General features: G+C 45.3%; 1 protein-coding gene across 4 annotated transcripts in view; it reads left to right on the top strand.

The window, feature by feature from the left end:
- The window catches only part of RNLS (renalase, FAD dependent amine oxidase), a 137773-nt gene extending 135454 nt beyond the window's left edge, over positions 1-2319 (top strand). For 2 of the 4 annotated variants that reach the window (XM_006121453.4, XM_075935090.1), the window contains one exon: positions 2033-2318. In XM_006121453.4, coding sequence (XP_006121515.1) covers positions 2033-2185 — 153 coding nt within the window. In that variant the 3' untranslated portion in view covers positions 2186-2318. Of the gene's footprint in view, positions 1-2032 lie in introns of all 4 variants that reach the window. The other 2 variants (XM_075935089.1, XM_006121454.4) reach the window with 2 other exon arrangements.
- The last annotated feature ends 13047 nt before the right edge of the window (positions 2320-15366 follow it).

The raw sequence follows: 15366 nt of genomic DNA, 5'->3' as shown, positions 1-15366 counted from the left end.
GATCATTATGAAGAAAAGTGCCATCTCTCATGCATAGTGTTGATCAGAAAATCATGATGAAAATTAAATTTAAGTGAAAAATTGAAATAAAAGTGTTCATAGTCAGAAAATGGAAGGATCTTTCTTTACTCATGACATGCCCCCTCCCCCATGACTCCATCCAGTTGAAAGTGCCAGGGAGATTCTCAAGTATATTAGTATTTATTACTCAGTAACATAAAAATCCAAAGCACCCTATGATGCAGATGAAGAAAGACTGTACACAAGCACATTTAAGGTTTGAGGCAGAAAAAGTAAACTAGCTGGACATGAGAAAGTGAGACAAAGATGCCCTTTTAATAATTAAGCGTTGGTTCTTTTATCTGTGCTGAAAGTTTGTTAAATGCTAGACAGAATGTTTGAACTGTTGACATCGATCTGTGGTTCTAGCCTTTTAAAGAGACTGGACAAATTCCATATCTGCAGATATATAAACAGCTATTGCCATTTACATCAGCGTTTGGGCTGGTCCCTGCTCTGTTTATTTATATTACTCTGTGTTTCTGTAAACAGGCCTATAGATGCTAAAATAAGTACCTTGGGAATTCCAGAGCACAGCCTTTTCCCCAAAAAGAAAGCACAATGGATAAGTTAGAAAAACATGTGAGGCACATTCCATCCTAGGATACATGCACATGATTCCTTGATATTTACAAGGACCTGAGGTCCATCTTGACTTGCCCAGATTAAAGCCTGGCTATGGAACCAGGGTTTTTTCCTCAGATACACATAGGGTATGTCTGCACTAGCCCCCTAGTTTGACCTAGGGAGGCTAATGAGGGCGACTGAAATTGATAATGAAGCGCGGGATTTAAATATCCCGCACTTGATTAGCATATTCCCAGACGGTCGCCATTTTGGAAACTGACTAGCCCTAAGTAACTGCCCACATCTACACGCAATAGAGAAGCGCGATTCCGAGATAAACCCCTTAGTTCAAATTAACAGTTAAACCTCATTCCATTTGAACTAAGGGGTTTATCTTGGAGTCGCACTTCTCTGCTGCGTGTAGTTACTTCGGGCTAGTCAGTTTCCAAAATGCTGTCTAGACATACCCTAGGATCCCTTTTTGACTCGGCATTCTGGTCGCAAACTGGACACCTGGCACCCCTACTCTACAAATCGTCACAATCCTTAGTTATTGTGTTTCACTTATAGATCTCAAAATTCTTTACAGGTGAATGTTCAGGTTTTGTAGTTGAAAAGAAAATGCAGCTTGTTTCTCACAATAAGTTACTTGTCTTTTTCATGCATGATACAAACTGCCTGAATCATTCACAAGGCCTCTAATCTATCCATATTTAAATCCCACCTGTAGATCCACTTCAACTACACTTCCTAACAGTCAATCAGGTTGACATCCAAATAAAAACTACTCACTGTCATTCCCCTAACTTGTGTCCAATTGTCTCTGTCTTTTGAACTTTCTGAGCCTGGACCATCTCTTGGTTTTTTGGAAAGCCCAACCATCCAAAATTAATATTGTAATAATATGGGGAGGTGTATGTGAATGATCTATGGCAGGGGCAGGCAGTAAAATGACGGTGGCTCACCAGAGTTAGCCCCTGGTGAGCCTCTGCCACTATATTTACCTGCACCTTCACAGGAACGGGCCCTCACAGCTCCCATTGAGTAGGAATGGCGATCAGTGGCCAGCAGGAGCTGCAATTAACCATACCTACATAGGCGCAGAAAAAAACAGCAGTATGGGGGCTCACCAGAGGCTACCCTAGCAGACCAGAACTGGCCCATGGGGCAGTATTTGCCTACCCCTGATCTAAGGTTTTAGCAAAATGGTTCTAAGGGTCAAACTGTCAGTGACACTACTCATGTGAGCAAGGTAATTGCAGTTTGGCTATGAAGTATTTTCATGAGCAAAACCAAAATGTAAACATTGTGTGTGTTGTTTTGGCCCGTATTGTTAGAGTCTAATACAGCATCACAGTAATAAGTATTTGGCTATCCTTCTTTCCATATATTTTTCTTTTTTCAGGTTACAAAAGCCATCCCAAATTCTCCAGGACAGATGACTCTTCACATCAAACCTCTCCTGGTGTGTGGGGGTGATGGATTTACTCATTCCAACTTTGATGGGTGCATCGATTCTGCCATATGTATTGTGGAGACTTTAAAGACTAATTTATAAAGCTGTCTTCATATAATTTTAGTTCCATGGTGAATTTTACTATGATGTTAAATTTTATTGCATTGCTGACCTGATTGGTCTATATTTTACATTAAAAACAGTAAAAAAAAACCACAATGTGCTTATATCTGAATGGAAGTAAATTTTGAAGAACCTGGTACATTTTTAGCTGTTCAACTATAAAAGAAACTCCATGGGCCTGATTCCACTATCTTTCCGCCTTATGTCTTCATCTGGTATTATACACTTAAAGGGTAAAAGATGCTTTTACTAAGCAACTCTCTACATTTAAAAAGCCCCCTTGGTATGTCTAATAATTTTACCCTAGGAATGCACACTATTGTCAACACTTCGTCTTTGCCCAGGACTTTCAGTGAAATCTGTGGGCATAGGTCAGTGGTGCAGCACATCGGGATTCTATGTTGGGCCCACGAGACATTTTGTTTACTGCTGCCCATGATTCCACTGGCTACTGTCCAGATGTATTTTCCCCCTATTTGTATTACTAAAAAGACAGGGACTTAAAGCAAGGACACATGAAGCAAGGTGAATGCTAGATTGCACACAACATTGACTGGGAGAGCTGAGCACTCCTGCTACATTCGAAGTGCTGCTATGGTTCATTTGGCACACACTGCAAATCTTGGGATGCAGGCACAATTAGAAAAACTATCCTGTCCTAGTATCAGAGGGATAGCCGTGTTAGTCTGGATCTGCAAAAGCGACAAGGAGTCCTGTGGCATCTTATAGACTAACAGCCATATTGGAGAATAAGCTTTCGTGGGCAAAGAGCCCCTTCATCAGATGCATGTAGTGGAAATTTCCAGAGGCAGGTATAAATAAGTAAGCTAGAGATAACGAGGTTAATTCAGTCAGGGAGGGTAAGGCCCACTTCTAGCAGCTGATGTGGAGGTGTGAACACCAAGAGAGAAGAAACTGCTTTTGTACTAGCCATTCACAGTCTTTGTTTAATCCTAAACTGATGGTGTCAAATTTGCAGAAGAACTGTAGCTCAGCAGTTTCTCTTTGAAGTCTGGTCTTGAAGGTTTTTTTGCTGCAGGATGGCTACCTTTAAATATGCTATTGTGCGTCCAGGGAGATTGAAGTGTTCCCCCACAGATTTTTGTATATTGACATTCCCAATATCTGATTTGTGTCCATTTATTCTTTTACGTAGGGACTGTCCAGTTTGGCCGATATATATAGCAGAGGGGCATTCCTGGCACATGATGGCGTATATTATATTGGTAGGTGTGCAGATGAATGAACCAGTGATGGTGTGGCTGATCTGGTTAGGTCCTGTGATGGTGTCACTGGTATAGATATGAGGGCAGAGTTGGCACCGAAGGTTGTTTCAGGGATTGGTTCCTAAGTTAGAGTTACTGTGGTGCAGGATATAGTTGCTGGTGAGAATTTTCTTCAGGTTGGCGGGTTGTCTGTGGGTGAGGACTGTGAAAGTGAGAGATCATTGTCCAGGATGGGTTGTAGATCACTGATGATGTGTTGGAGAGGTTTTAGCTGAAGACTAGGTGATGGCCAGTGGTGTTCTGTTGGTTTCTTTCTTGGGCTTGTCTTCTAGTAGGAGGCTCCTATCCTAAGGGACCATCTTGGTGTTAACAATTTTGCGCCAACTGAGATGAAGGAGGGTCAGTCATGCAACCCACTCACTAGCCTAGGTTGCCCATTGCTGGCCTAGGTGCTGGAACTAGGAGAGCGGGGGGTGCTGCTGTACATCCTGGCATGACGTGGTGTCTGTTATATACAGGATTTACAGTCTTGTTTAATAGCTCTTGGTGTGCTCACTTCAAAAGTTATCCTAATACCCATCTCAAAGGGGCACTACCACCACTAGGGCAGGGAGGGAACAAACACACCCACACCGCCACCACTACTGCAAAAACACACCAAGAAGGGGGTGTGGCATCTCAGAGGAGTGGCCCTTGTGACAAGAACCACACATCAGGGAGCTAAGCCAGCTCTGCGGGACAGGTGATGTGGGGTGACATGGGACAGGCTTACTATCCAGTACCGCCCAGGGACAGGACTTGACATCCCACACCCCACAAGAGGAACACGTACACCCCAACTGTCATATGGCATAGGGCCACAAAGTTCCTTCATATAACACTGCCCCCCTAGCCATCCAACATACTTTTGACGGATTCTCCTGGAACAGAGTGGAATGAGTAAGGTTGATCATTGGGGCTCTGGCAAATGTGGGGTGGGACATACCTTTCTGCTCTTGTAAAATGAAACAAAATGTAGTCACTATCTAGAGCCAGCTGCACTACCCTTGGGCTAGTCACAGGTCTGACTGTTCCTAAGCCAAAAAATCACACATCCATGCGGCTAAGAGGTGCTAAACCAGGGTAGTTGTTGCCTGCACATTCCCATCCCTGTCCCCACACTGTTATGTTGCAGTCCTACCATGCACGTAAACAGTGACTCCCTCTCCCCTCACTACCACACTTCTGAGCACAGGATTGTGCCCAAAGGGAATAGAAAATCCAACTTGTAGGCTGTGTCTAGACTGGCCAGTTTTTCTGGAAAATCAGCCGCTTTTCCGGAAAAACTTGCCAGCTGTCTACACTGGCCACTTGAATTTCCGCAAAAGCACTGACTTCCTACTGTAAGAAATCAATGATTTTTGCGGAAATACTATGCTGCTCCTGTTCGGGCAAAAGTCCTTTTCATAGAACCATAGAACTGGAAGGGACCTCAAGAGGTCATCGAGTCCAGCACCCCACCCTCAAGGCAGGACCAAGCTCCGTCTACACCATCCCTGACAGATGTCTATCTAACCTGTTCTTAAATATCTCCAGAGAGGGAGATTCCACCACCTCCCTTGGCAATTTATTCCAATATTTGACCACCCTGACGGTTAGAAATTTTTTCCTAATGTCCAATCTAAACCCCCCCCTGCTGCACTTTAAGCCCATTACTCCTTATCCTGTCCTCAGAAACCAAGAGGAACAAATTTTCTCCTTCCTCCCTGTGACACCCTCTTAGATATTTGAAAACCGCTATCATGTCCCCCCTTAATCTTCTTTTTTCCAAACTAAACAAGCCCAGTTCATGAAGCCTGGCTTCATAGGTCATGTTCTCTAGACCTTTAATCATTCTTGTCGCTCTTCTCTGTACCCTTTCCAATTTCTCCACATTTTCTTGAAATGTGGCGCCCAGAACTGGACACAGCACGCCAGCTGAGGCCTAACTAGTGCAGAGTAGAGCGGCAGAATGACTTCACGAGTTTTGCTTACAACACACCTGTTGATACAACCTAGAATCATATTTGCTTTTTTTGCAACAGCATCACACTGTTGACTCATATTCAACTTGTGGTCCACAATGACCCCTAGATCCCTTTCCGCCATGCTCCTTCCTAGACAGTCGCTTCCCATCTTGTATGTATGGAACTGATTGTTCCTTCCTAAGTGGAGCACTTTGCATTTCTCTTTATTAAACCTCATCCTGTTTACCTCTGACCATTTCTCTAACTTGCTAAGGTCATTTTGAATTATGTCCCTATCCTCCAAAGAAGTTGCAACCCCACCCAGTTTGGCATCATCTGCAAACTTAATAAGCGTACTCTCTATCCCAATATCTAAGTCATTGATGAAGATATTGAACAGAACGGGTCCCAAAACAGACCCTTGAGGAACTCCACTTGTTATCCCTTTCCAGCAGGATTTAGAACCGTTAACAACAACTCTCTGACTACGGTTATCCAGCCAATTATGCACCCACCTTATCGTGGCCCTATCTAAGTTATATTTGCCTAGTTTATCAATAAGAATATCATGCGAGACCGTATCAAATGCCTTACTAAAGTCTAGGTATATGACATCCACCGCTTCTCCCTTATCCACAAGGCTCGTTATCCTATCAAAGAAAGCTATCAGATTAGTTTGGCATGACTTGTTCTTCACAAACCCATGCTGGCTATTCCCTATCACTTTATTACCTTCCAAGTGTTTGCATATGATTTCCTTAATTACCTGCTCCATTATCTTCCCTGGGACAGACGTTAAACTGACCGGTCTGTAGTTTCCTGGGTTGTTCTTATTCCCCTTTTTATAGATGGGGACAATATTTGCCCTTTTCCAGTCTTCTGGAATCTCCCCTGTCTGCCATGATTTTTCAAAAATCATAGATAAAGGCTCAGATACCTCCTCTATCAGCTCCTTGAGTATCCTGGGATGCATTTCATCTGGACCTGGTGACTTGCTGACATCTAACTTTCCTAAGTGATTTTTAACTTGTTCTTTGTGTATCCTATCTTCTAAACTTACCCTCTCTCTGCTTGTATCCACTATGTTAGGCACACCTCCAGACTTCTCGGTGAAGACCGAAACAAAGAAGTCATTGAGCATCTCTGCCATTTCCAAGTTTCCTGTTACTGCTTCTCCCTCCTCACTAAGCAGTGGGCCTACCCTGTCCTTGGTCTTCCTCTTGCTTTTAATGTATTTATAAAAGGTCTTCTTGTTTCCCTTTATGCCTGTAGCTAGTTTGATCTCATTTTGTGCCTTTGCCTTTCTAATCTTGCCCCTGCATTCCCGTGTTGCTTGCCTATATTCATCCTTTGTTATTTGTCCTAGTTTCCATTTTTTATATGACTCCTTTTTTTATTTTGAGATCATGCAAGATCTCCTTGTTAAGCCAAGCTGGTCTTTTGCCATATTTTCTATCTTTCCTACACAGCGGAATTGTTTGCTTTTGGGCCCTTAACAACGTCCCTTTGAAATACTTCCAACTCTCCTCAGTTGTTTTTCCCTTCAGTCTTGCTTCCCATCGGACCTTACCTACAAGTTCTCTGAGCTTATCAAAATCTGCCTTCCTGAAATCCATTACCTCAATTGTGCTGGTCTCCCTTCTACCTTTCCTTAAGATCATGAACTCTATTATTTCATGATCACTGTCCCCTATACTGTCTTCCACTTTCAAGTTCTCAACTAGTTCCTCCCTATTTGTTAAAACCAAATCCAGAACAGCTTCTCCTCTGGTAGCTTTTTCAACCTTCTGAAACAGAAAGTTGTCTCCAATGCAGTCCAGAAACTTATTGGATAGCCTGTGCCTCGCTGTGTTAGTTTCCCAACATATGTCTGGATAGTTGAAGTCCCCCATCACCACCAAATCTTGGGCTTTGGATAGTTTTGTTAATTGTTTAAAAAAGGCCTCATCCACCTCTTCCACCTGGCTAGGTGGCCTGTAGTAGACTCCTAGCATGACATCACTCTCATTTTTTACCCCTTTTAGCTTAACCCAGAGACTCTCTACACAGCTATCTCCTACGTTCATCTCCACTTCAGTCCAAGTGTGTACATTTTTAATATACAAGGCAACCCCTCCTCCCTTTTTTCCCTGTCTGTCCTTCCTGAGCAAGCCGTACCCTTCCATACCAACATTACAATCATGTGTCCCATCCCACCAGGTTTCTGTAATACCAATGATATCATAGTTGTATTTATTGGTTAGCAATTCCAGTTCTTCCTGCTTATTACCCATACTTCTTGCATTTGTATATAGGCATCTAAGATACTGATTTGATCTTGCCTCCCTGTTGTGCCCTGACCCTCCTTTCTCCTTGCCATTATAGGCCATAGTCCCCCCCATTTCCAACCCATCTCCCAGTCCTGCACATTCAGCACTTACCTGTGGGTTTGCTCACCTGTCCCCGTCGAACCTAGTTTAAAGCCCTCCTCACAAGGTTAGCCAGACTGTGTCCAAACAAGGCCTTCCCGCTCCTGCAAAGGTGAACTCCATCTCCGCCAAGCAGTCCTTCCTGGAAGAGCACCCCGTGATCAAGGAAGCCGAATCCCTCCTGGCGACACCATTTTCGCAGCCAGGCATTCACCTCCAGGATGCACCTCTCTCTGCCCGGGCCCCTACCTTTGACAGGAAGGATAGAAGAGAATACCACCTGCGCTCCAAACTCCTTCACCCATACTCCCAAAGCCCTGTAGTCACACTTGATCCGCTCAGTGTCACACCTGGCAGTATCATTTGTGCCCACGTGGATGAGTAGCATGGGGTAGTAGTCAGAGGGCCAGATAATCCTCGACAATGCCTCCGTAACATCTCGGATACGGGCCCCTGGCAGACAGCATACCTCTCGAGATGAACTGTCAGGGTGACAGATGGGTGCCTCCGTTCCCCTCAGAAGAGAGTCTCCAACCACCACTACCCTACGTTTCTTCCTCGCAGTGATGGCAGGAGACTGCTCAACCTTGGTGGTGTAAGGCCTGGTCTCCTCCACTGTGGGGGGTGACTCCTTGTCTCCTGCAGAAAGTAAAGTGTAACGGTTATGTAATAACACAGTGGGAGGGTTAGGAGCAGGGGTGGAACAAAACTTTTGCGCAAAAGGGCCAGTGTAGACAGCCCAGATTTCTTTTCTGCAAAAAAGCCCCGATCGTGAAAATGGCGATTGGGGCTTTTTTTGCGGAAAAGCGTGTCTAGATTGGTACGGACGCTTTTCCGCAAAAAGTGCTATCTAGACGCTCTGTTCCGAAAATGCTTTTAACGGAAAACTTTTCCGTTAAAAGCATTTCCGGAAAATCATGCCAGTCTAGACGTAGCCGTAGTGTAAGATGACTTACAACATTATATTTACTTAATTAGATAATAATTTGTCCTCTGAGGTAATCCACTTTTCATGGTTTTAGGTGGTATATTTATCTTCATTCCTAGTCAAGTAACACTGGCTTTAAATTCAGAAGACATTACTGACAGCTTTCTGCCAGCTCAGAGAAGGATTTATTTCTTTACTTGTAGAGATGAAATACCAATAAAATTTGTTGCCTCTCTTAGAGTGGTGCAACCAGAAGCAAAAAGTATGTATGTGAGAAAGGAAGAAAGAAGAGCATGCTTGAAAGAATTCAGGTGAGCATACAAATGAACATATCCTTTCACTAGATTTGTTACTTTGTAGTATTTTCTAACATATACTTTTGCACCTGAACTATAAAAATATATTGTAACACGAAGGTAACATGAGTGAATTTAATGAACACACACAATTACTGGACCAGAAAACAGATTCACGTAAAATAGTTCAGTATTTGCCAGATTAGTGGTCCAGCAAATGGTGAATCATGTCTCAATTTTTTGATCCTGTACTGCCCAAAGAGAAATTGATCCTTAATCTTTTAAACAAGGATGCACTCCAGCAAGTATTGAAAAGGTGCAGGAGCAGCAATAGAAGAATTTGCCATTGCTTTAACGGATACCAAACGCAAAGAAGGAGTGAAAAAAGGACTTTACATGAGCATGATTACATAAAGTGGTAATAAAAGAGCTTTCTGGGTTCAGAATTACAGTAGTCACAATAAAGACATTAAAATACATTTAACTACTCACATCTGGTGGTAAACTAGACTTAGACACTTTCTTTTGATAGAACATTTATAGATGTGTACACTTAAGTAAAACAATTAATTCAATATGACCAGACCTGAAACAGATCAATAAATACAGTTCAATTGCTTTGAAAAATATAAACTCTCAAAATGTCAAATATTTCAAAGCTACCCATGCGATGGCATGTTGTGATAACATGATACATTTTTAGGCCCAAATTGTGAGCTCAACAATAAAAAGTACATGATTCATAGAGTCAAAACTACGAATGTTGACGGTAAAAGGTACAAGAAGGAGACAGAAATACTGAATCAGTCCAAATAAAAAGGTTCACTGATACAAACTTAGGGCTGTGATAAAATCATGCTTCATAAACAAGAAAATAGGGATCCAGAAAGTAATTAACCAAAATTGATGTGTTGGATATTAGGCCTAACTGGTGCATAAAATAATGAAGGAGATGGGCTATTGCACCCATCCCTCCCTTTGGGGGTCCTTAAAATAAGAAAAAATAATTGAGGCCGGGGAGAGAAATATGAAAATACAGTTGGAAACTACTGGAGAAACTTCACCATCATGGCTGCTATCCCCTAGATAGCTCGTTTCCTGGAATCCAAGCCCTCATCAGCATCCTGATTCTAAAAAGTTCTTGACTGGACAGGGCCAGAGAAAGGGACCCAGAAGCATAGGTGCTGAAAAATTAGCGCGTTCTCAGCACCCACTGGCAACCAAGGTCCTGTCTCCACCCCACCCCCCCAACACCTCTTGCTCACCAGTAACCTTGCTGATCAACTCCTCCCTCACCATCCCAGAGACTCCCATCTGCCACAAGCAGCTGTTTTGTGGTGTGCAGAAGGCTCCAGGAGGGAGAGAGAGGATCAGAGATGGGGCACGCTTGGAGAAGGGGCTGGAAAGAGGCACTGTGGTGGCAGTGTGGAGGCCAGGACTTGAGGAAAGGGTGGAGTGGGGGTAGAGGTGAGTAGAGGTGTGGCAGGAACTTGGGGGAGGTGTTGAGTGGGGACAGGGCTTGAGGAGGAGGTGGTGTCAGGCACCTCCAGCTGGAGGGGAAGCGGACGCCTATGCCCAGATAGCATCTCCATCTCTAGTCAGTACAGCTGAATGCCAACTACCATCTTTGATGAAATGGCAATAAGCAGGCTGAGGTCTCTTATGCCAAACCTCACCTTTGGCCCATATATTAAAACTACATTAATACAACAGATACTCCCTGCTGAAGCTAACCACATTTCAACTAACTCCTCCACTAAGTCACAGTTAGCAGTTTGGGAGTACTAGGTATTCTTTGGATTACAGCAAGGAAACAAAATGTCACTCTCAGCACAGACAAGATGGGTGAGGTAATATCTTTCATGGCACCAACTTCCGTTGGTGAATGAGACCAGCTTTTGAGGCACACAGAGCTCTTCTTATCTGGAAAAGGTATGCCCAGTGTCACAGCAAAATGCAAGGTGGGATAAATAGTTTAGGACAAGTAGTTATTGTAAGGCAGTGGTTCCCAAACTATTTTATACTGTGAACCAGCAAAGCCAATCACAAACTTTTGGTGGACTGGTAACATTTTATTTTCATGTTCATTATGCAAATAATGAATATGCAAATAAAATGTTACTGGGCCATCAAAAGCCCTGGCCCCCAGAGCTGCTGCAAGAAATGGCTTCAGCTCCACCAGCCCTCTGCCCTTTAAGACATAGAGTGCCACACCAGATCCCCGTGCCTCCCCCACTGGTGCCAGCCTACTATTTCCAAAGCCCCACTGCACCTGCCTCCCCCCAGTTCCAGCCCTCAGTTCCCAATAATAGCCCCATCCCCAGAGTTCCCCAGTGCCAGCCCTGCGCCAAAGCTGACCCCTTACTAATCCCAGCTCCAGAGCCCCCCAGTGTCTCCTAGTGTCAGCCCCCACCTCTTAGAAATCCCCCCCTGTACACAACCCACAATTCAATAACCGAAGGGTGGGGCACCAAGAGCTGGGAGAGGGGAAGGAGGCTGCTTAGAGTGACCCACATGTGTACTTGAGCAGAAAGTGACAGATCCCAGAACGTGGGAGCAGATGCACAGGGATTAATGGGTTGTCATTCGTGCAGCTGTGAGCCCCAGTGGTGCTGCACGGGAGACTTGCACCACCAGTCTCAGGCCGCTCCCACCAGCCTGGGCAGACTCTAGGCCCAAGTCCAACCCAGCAGCCCCTGCTGGCCAGAAAAGGGCACAGGCAGGGCAGCCGGTGGCCAGAGAGGCCCCTGTCATCCCTTCATGGTGCAGCCTGGTGGGGCCAGGATCCGCGCTTGGCATGTGTGCAGCTAGCAATGTGGCTAGCGCTTCGGCACTGGCCGTTCATCCTGAGGCAGCTCCATCTGCACATGGGCCTCAGGCTGCCCGCATTCCACCCTGCCTGCCGACGTGACCCCCTCTCCTCACTTCCCCCCGCACCACGCCTGGCTGTGGCGTGACTAGCCCAGCGCTGCGCAATACTGCCCATGTGACCTCTCCCCAAGCTGTTCCACAGGAAGGAACTTGCCAGGCTCCATGTGGCTCTCCCGCCACACAGTGAACCGCATCCAGGACGAGACCCCCATCCCTGCCTGGCACTGGTTGGCTGAGAGGCAGGGCAGGACATGCCTCTCCCAACAGCCGTGATGGCACGGGAAGCACTGGACAGTGTTCCCCAGCCCCAGTCCCCAGAGCAGCCAGCAATTCACAGACCAGCAGTGGTCGCAGACCAGTAGCTGGGAACCACTGTTGTAAGGGAGCATTCACGATAGAATGGCCTGTCGGTACATCTTCAGAAAGAGGGGGCTTGGCTGTGGAGACTGTTTTATATCTATGAAGAGACCCCTCATCCTAACCTAACCCAAACCCAAACCATAATAGGCCCCTCAAAGTAGAGGGGCCTATTATTACCTCATTTATTTTGTCTCTACATTATCCTGGGGTCCGACAGCACAGCAACTGCACTGCATACTCTCTGGCCAGGCCTCTACGATAAACTTACATCTATACAATTATGTTCTTAAGGGGTGTGAAAATTCCACACCTCTGAGTGATGTAGCAATACCCACCTAAAACCTGGTATAGTCAGCGCTGTGTTGACAGGAGGGCTTCTCCCATTGACCTAGCTACTGCCATTAACTATGCCAGTGTTTCCCAAACTATGGGCCATGGCCTGGTACCAGGCCACGGGAAAAAATAGTAGGCCTCATCGTGGCTGCCGGGAGGGGAGCGGGCGGGACGGGGTGGGCTGGGAAGAGGTGTGTGGGCGGGGGGGAACCGGCTGCTGGGAAGCAGGGTTGGGGGAAGCAGGGCTGTCCAGCGGAGATCGGGGAGGGGGAGGGGAGGGTGTGCGGCCAGCGGAAGCAGTGTTGGGGGCAGTGGGGCTGTCCGGCAGAGATCAGGGCGGGTGGGCAGTGGAAGCAGGGCTGGCCGGGGGGTGGAGGGGCTGGCCGGGAGAGATCAGGAGGAGGAGGACTGGAGAACCAGCCTCTGGAAGCAGGGCTGGATGGGGGCAGTGGGCTGGCCAGGGGACGGGGAGGAAGGAGCTGGATGGGGGAGATCATGAGGAGGAGGTTGGGAGAAGCAGGGCTGGATGGGGGCAGTGGGGCTGGCTAGGGAAGATCGGGAGGAGAAGCAGGGGGGGGGAGCGAATCGGCCAGCGGGACTGACCCAGGCACATGCAGACCTGGGCACATGAGTGAGTCCGGCCCTGGGGATTCCATTTCCCCCCCCCCCCCCCCCCGCCCCACCCCACCCCCATATCTTCCCTCAAGTAGTTGAGAATTGCCTGGCTGGTAGACACACTCACACAGCATGAGCACATCTGCCAGTTGGGCGGTTCGCAGCTATGGACTGATACACCTAATAATAATAAAACTTACCTAATTAGAAAATACCCGACATTTTATATATTGGGTATTTTCTCAATTTGTTTGCTGGACAGAACCCTCAAATACCAGATTGTCCAATACAAAACTGGACACCTGGCAATCCTACCCCTCCTTGCACCCTCCCTCTTAGCCAGATACCCTACCCCCAATCTGCTCCCACCTCCTGGAGTGCCCATGCGGCACCAGGTCCCCCAAGCTCTGGGCCAGGCTGGGTGGAGCATACAGCTGGGTGAAACACTGAAAATTTATTCATTTTTAATTCTTTTTTATATATGTGTTTATATTTTTGGGTTGCAAAAAACAATACTGAAAAAAAAAACAGGTTCCAACTAAAGTAAAAAGTTTGGGAATCCCTGATCTAGCCAGCTTTCTATCCATCTTACAGTCTATTTATCCAATCCATATTCCCTTAACTTGCTGGCACGAATATTATGGGTGATCATATCAAAAGCTTTGTTAGAGTTGGCACTGGGGGCTTTGGGAGGACCAGAAACAACTTATCTGAATATTCATAATTTTCTTAATGAATATACAAATATGCAAATGAATGTTGCCAGTCTTCCAAAAGCTCATGAATGGATTTACTGGTTCCCGTGTCAAAAAGTGTGGGAACCCCTGAACTATGCCATAAGGAGAAGCTCTCCCACCAACACAGTAGCATCTTCACTGAAGCACGACAGCTGCACTAGCACAAATGTTTTGACCCATACCTTCAAGAAGTAACTACAGCTCAGACTATTTTTAATTAGTACACCTGCACCTTTTGGGGTATTTGAAAGCTCTGACAAGAAGCCAAAATCTGATACTCACAACAAGAAGATCACTATGATTTATTCCTTCAACAGTGTCCATTATTCATGTTACATTTTAAGCTACACTGAATGTAAAAACTCCCTTAAATAATTTGAAAAGCTTTTATGAAGTTCCTAAGTATGCTTCATAGCACTTCTGCTTTTAATGTCAACGTCTTTCTATTAGGTATATATAATTAAACAAAAACCTGTAAATGTGCAGCACTATGCAAATCACAGAGGAAGCCAGATTTCAAGTGATCCATGTTGTTTAAAAGACTTTTGAGACCAATCTGTGGAGCTGTCTCATGAAACCTTTGCCAGGCACAGAATGGAAAGTGTTGTAAACGTGCCCATGTCACTCTTGGAGGAGCAATGCATGGACACAATAATTGCAAACAAATGCTTTACGGGAAAAAAACAAAAAGAAAGACACCAGAGCAGTCGCAAAACACTGATCACTTTTAAAATAAATGTATTCAGGTGAGAAATGGATTTAGCTGTTGCTTGATTTAATACATACTGGCTAGTAAGCACAGTCTTATTTGAAATAACCATGTGATGCAGTGTTGAAGAAACTTTATTAATAAACTGTCTCCTCGAGTCCTACTCAGGAGCTGAGGATGACAAATTATAGTAACTGAGCAGTATTTTTTACCTTTGATAGTTCTAAAGGGAGAAAGAAGACTTGGGGTAAAAAAACCAGGTATGTTTTACTAACATATCTACTGAAAAAGAGTACATCATTGAAGTGCTGGTCCTTATTCTCATCTCTGATACCTCAGATTAATTTTATTAAATGCAATCAGGATGTTAAAATGTGATTATATGACTAATTGTATAGCTGATACAATTTGTATCGACTATACAATTAGTCAATAAGCGCCTCTGCAGAGCCGCAGGGGAGATAGCTCCAGGAGCCAACTGGCGCCGGGAATGAGCAGTCCTGGCTCGTGTTGGCTTCGGAGACACCCCCGCTGCGGCTCTGCATTTTAAATATAGTAAGAGCCACTGGGCTCTTACTACGTTTAAAATGCAGAGCCGCAGTGATCAGTGCAAGCTGGGACTGCTTGGTCCTGGCTTGAGCTCAGTTCAGCAGCTCCTGTTCGCAGCAGCCAGGGTTGGCAACAACCTTTCC

This window comes from Pelodiscus sinensis, chromosome 8 (genome assembly GCF_049634645.1).
Source record: "Pelodiscus sinensis isolate JC-2024 chromosome 8, ASM4963464v1, whole genome shotgun sequence".
NCBI classification, from domain to species: Eukaryota; Metazoa; Chordata; order Testudines; family Trionychidae; genus Pelodiscus; species Pelodiscus sinensis.
This window is presented reverse-complemented; position numbering and strand designations above follow the sequence as displayed.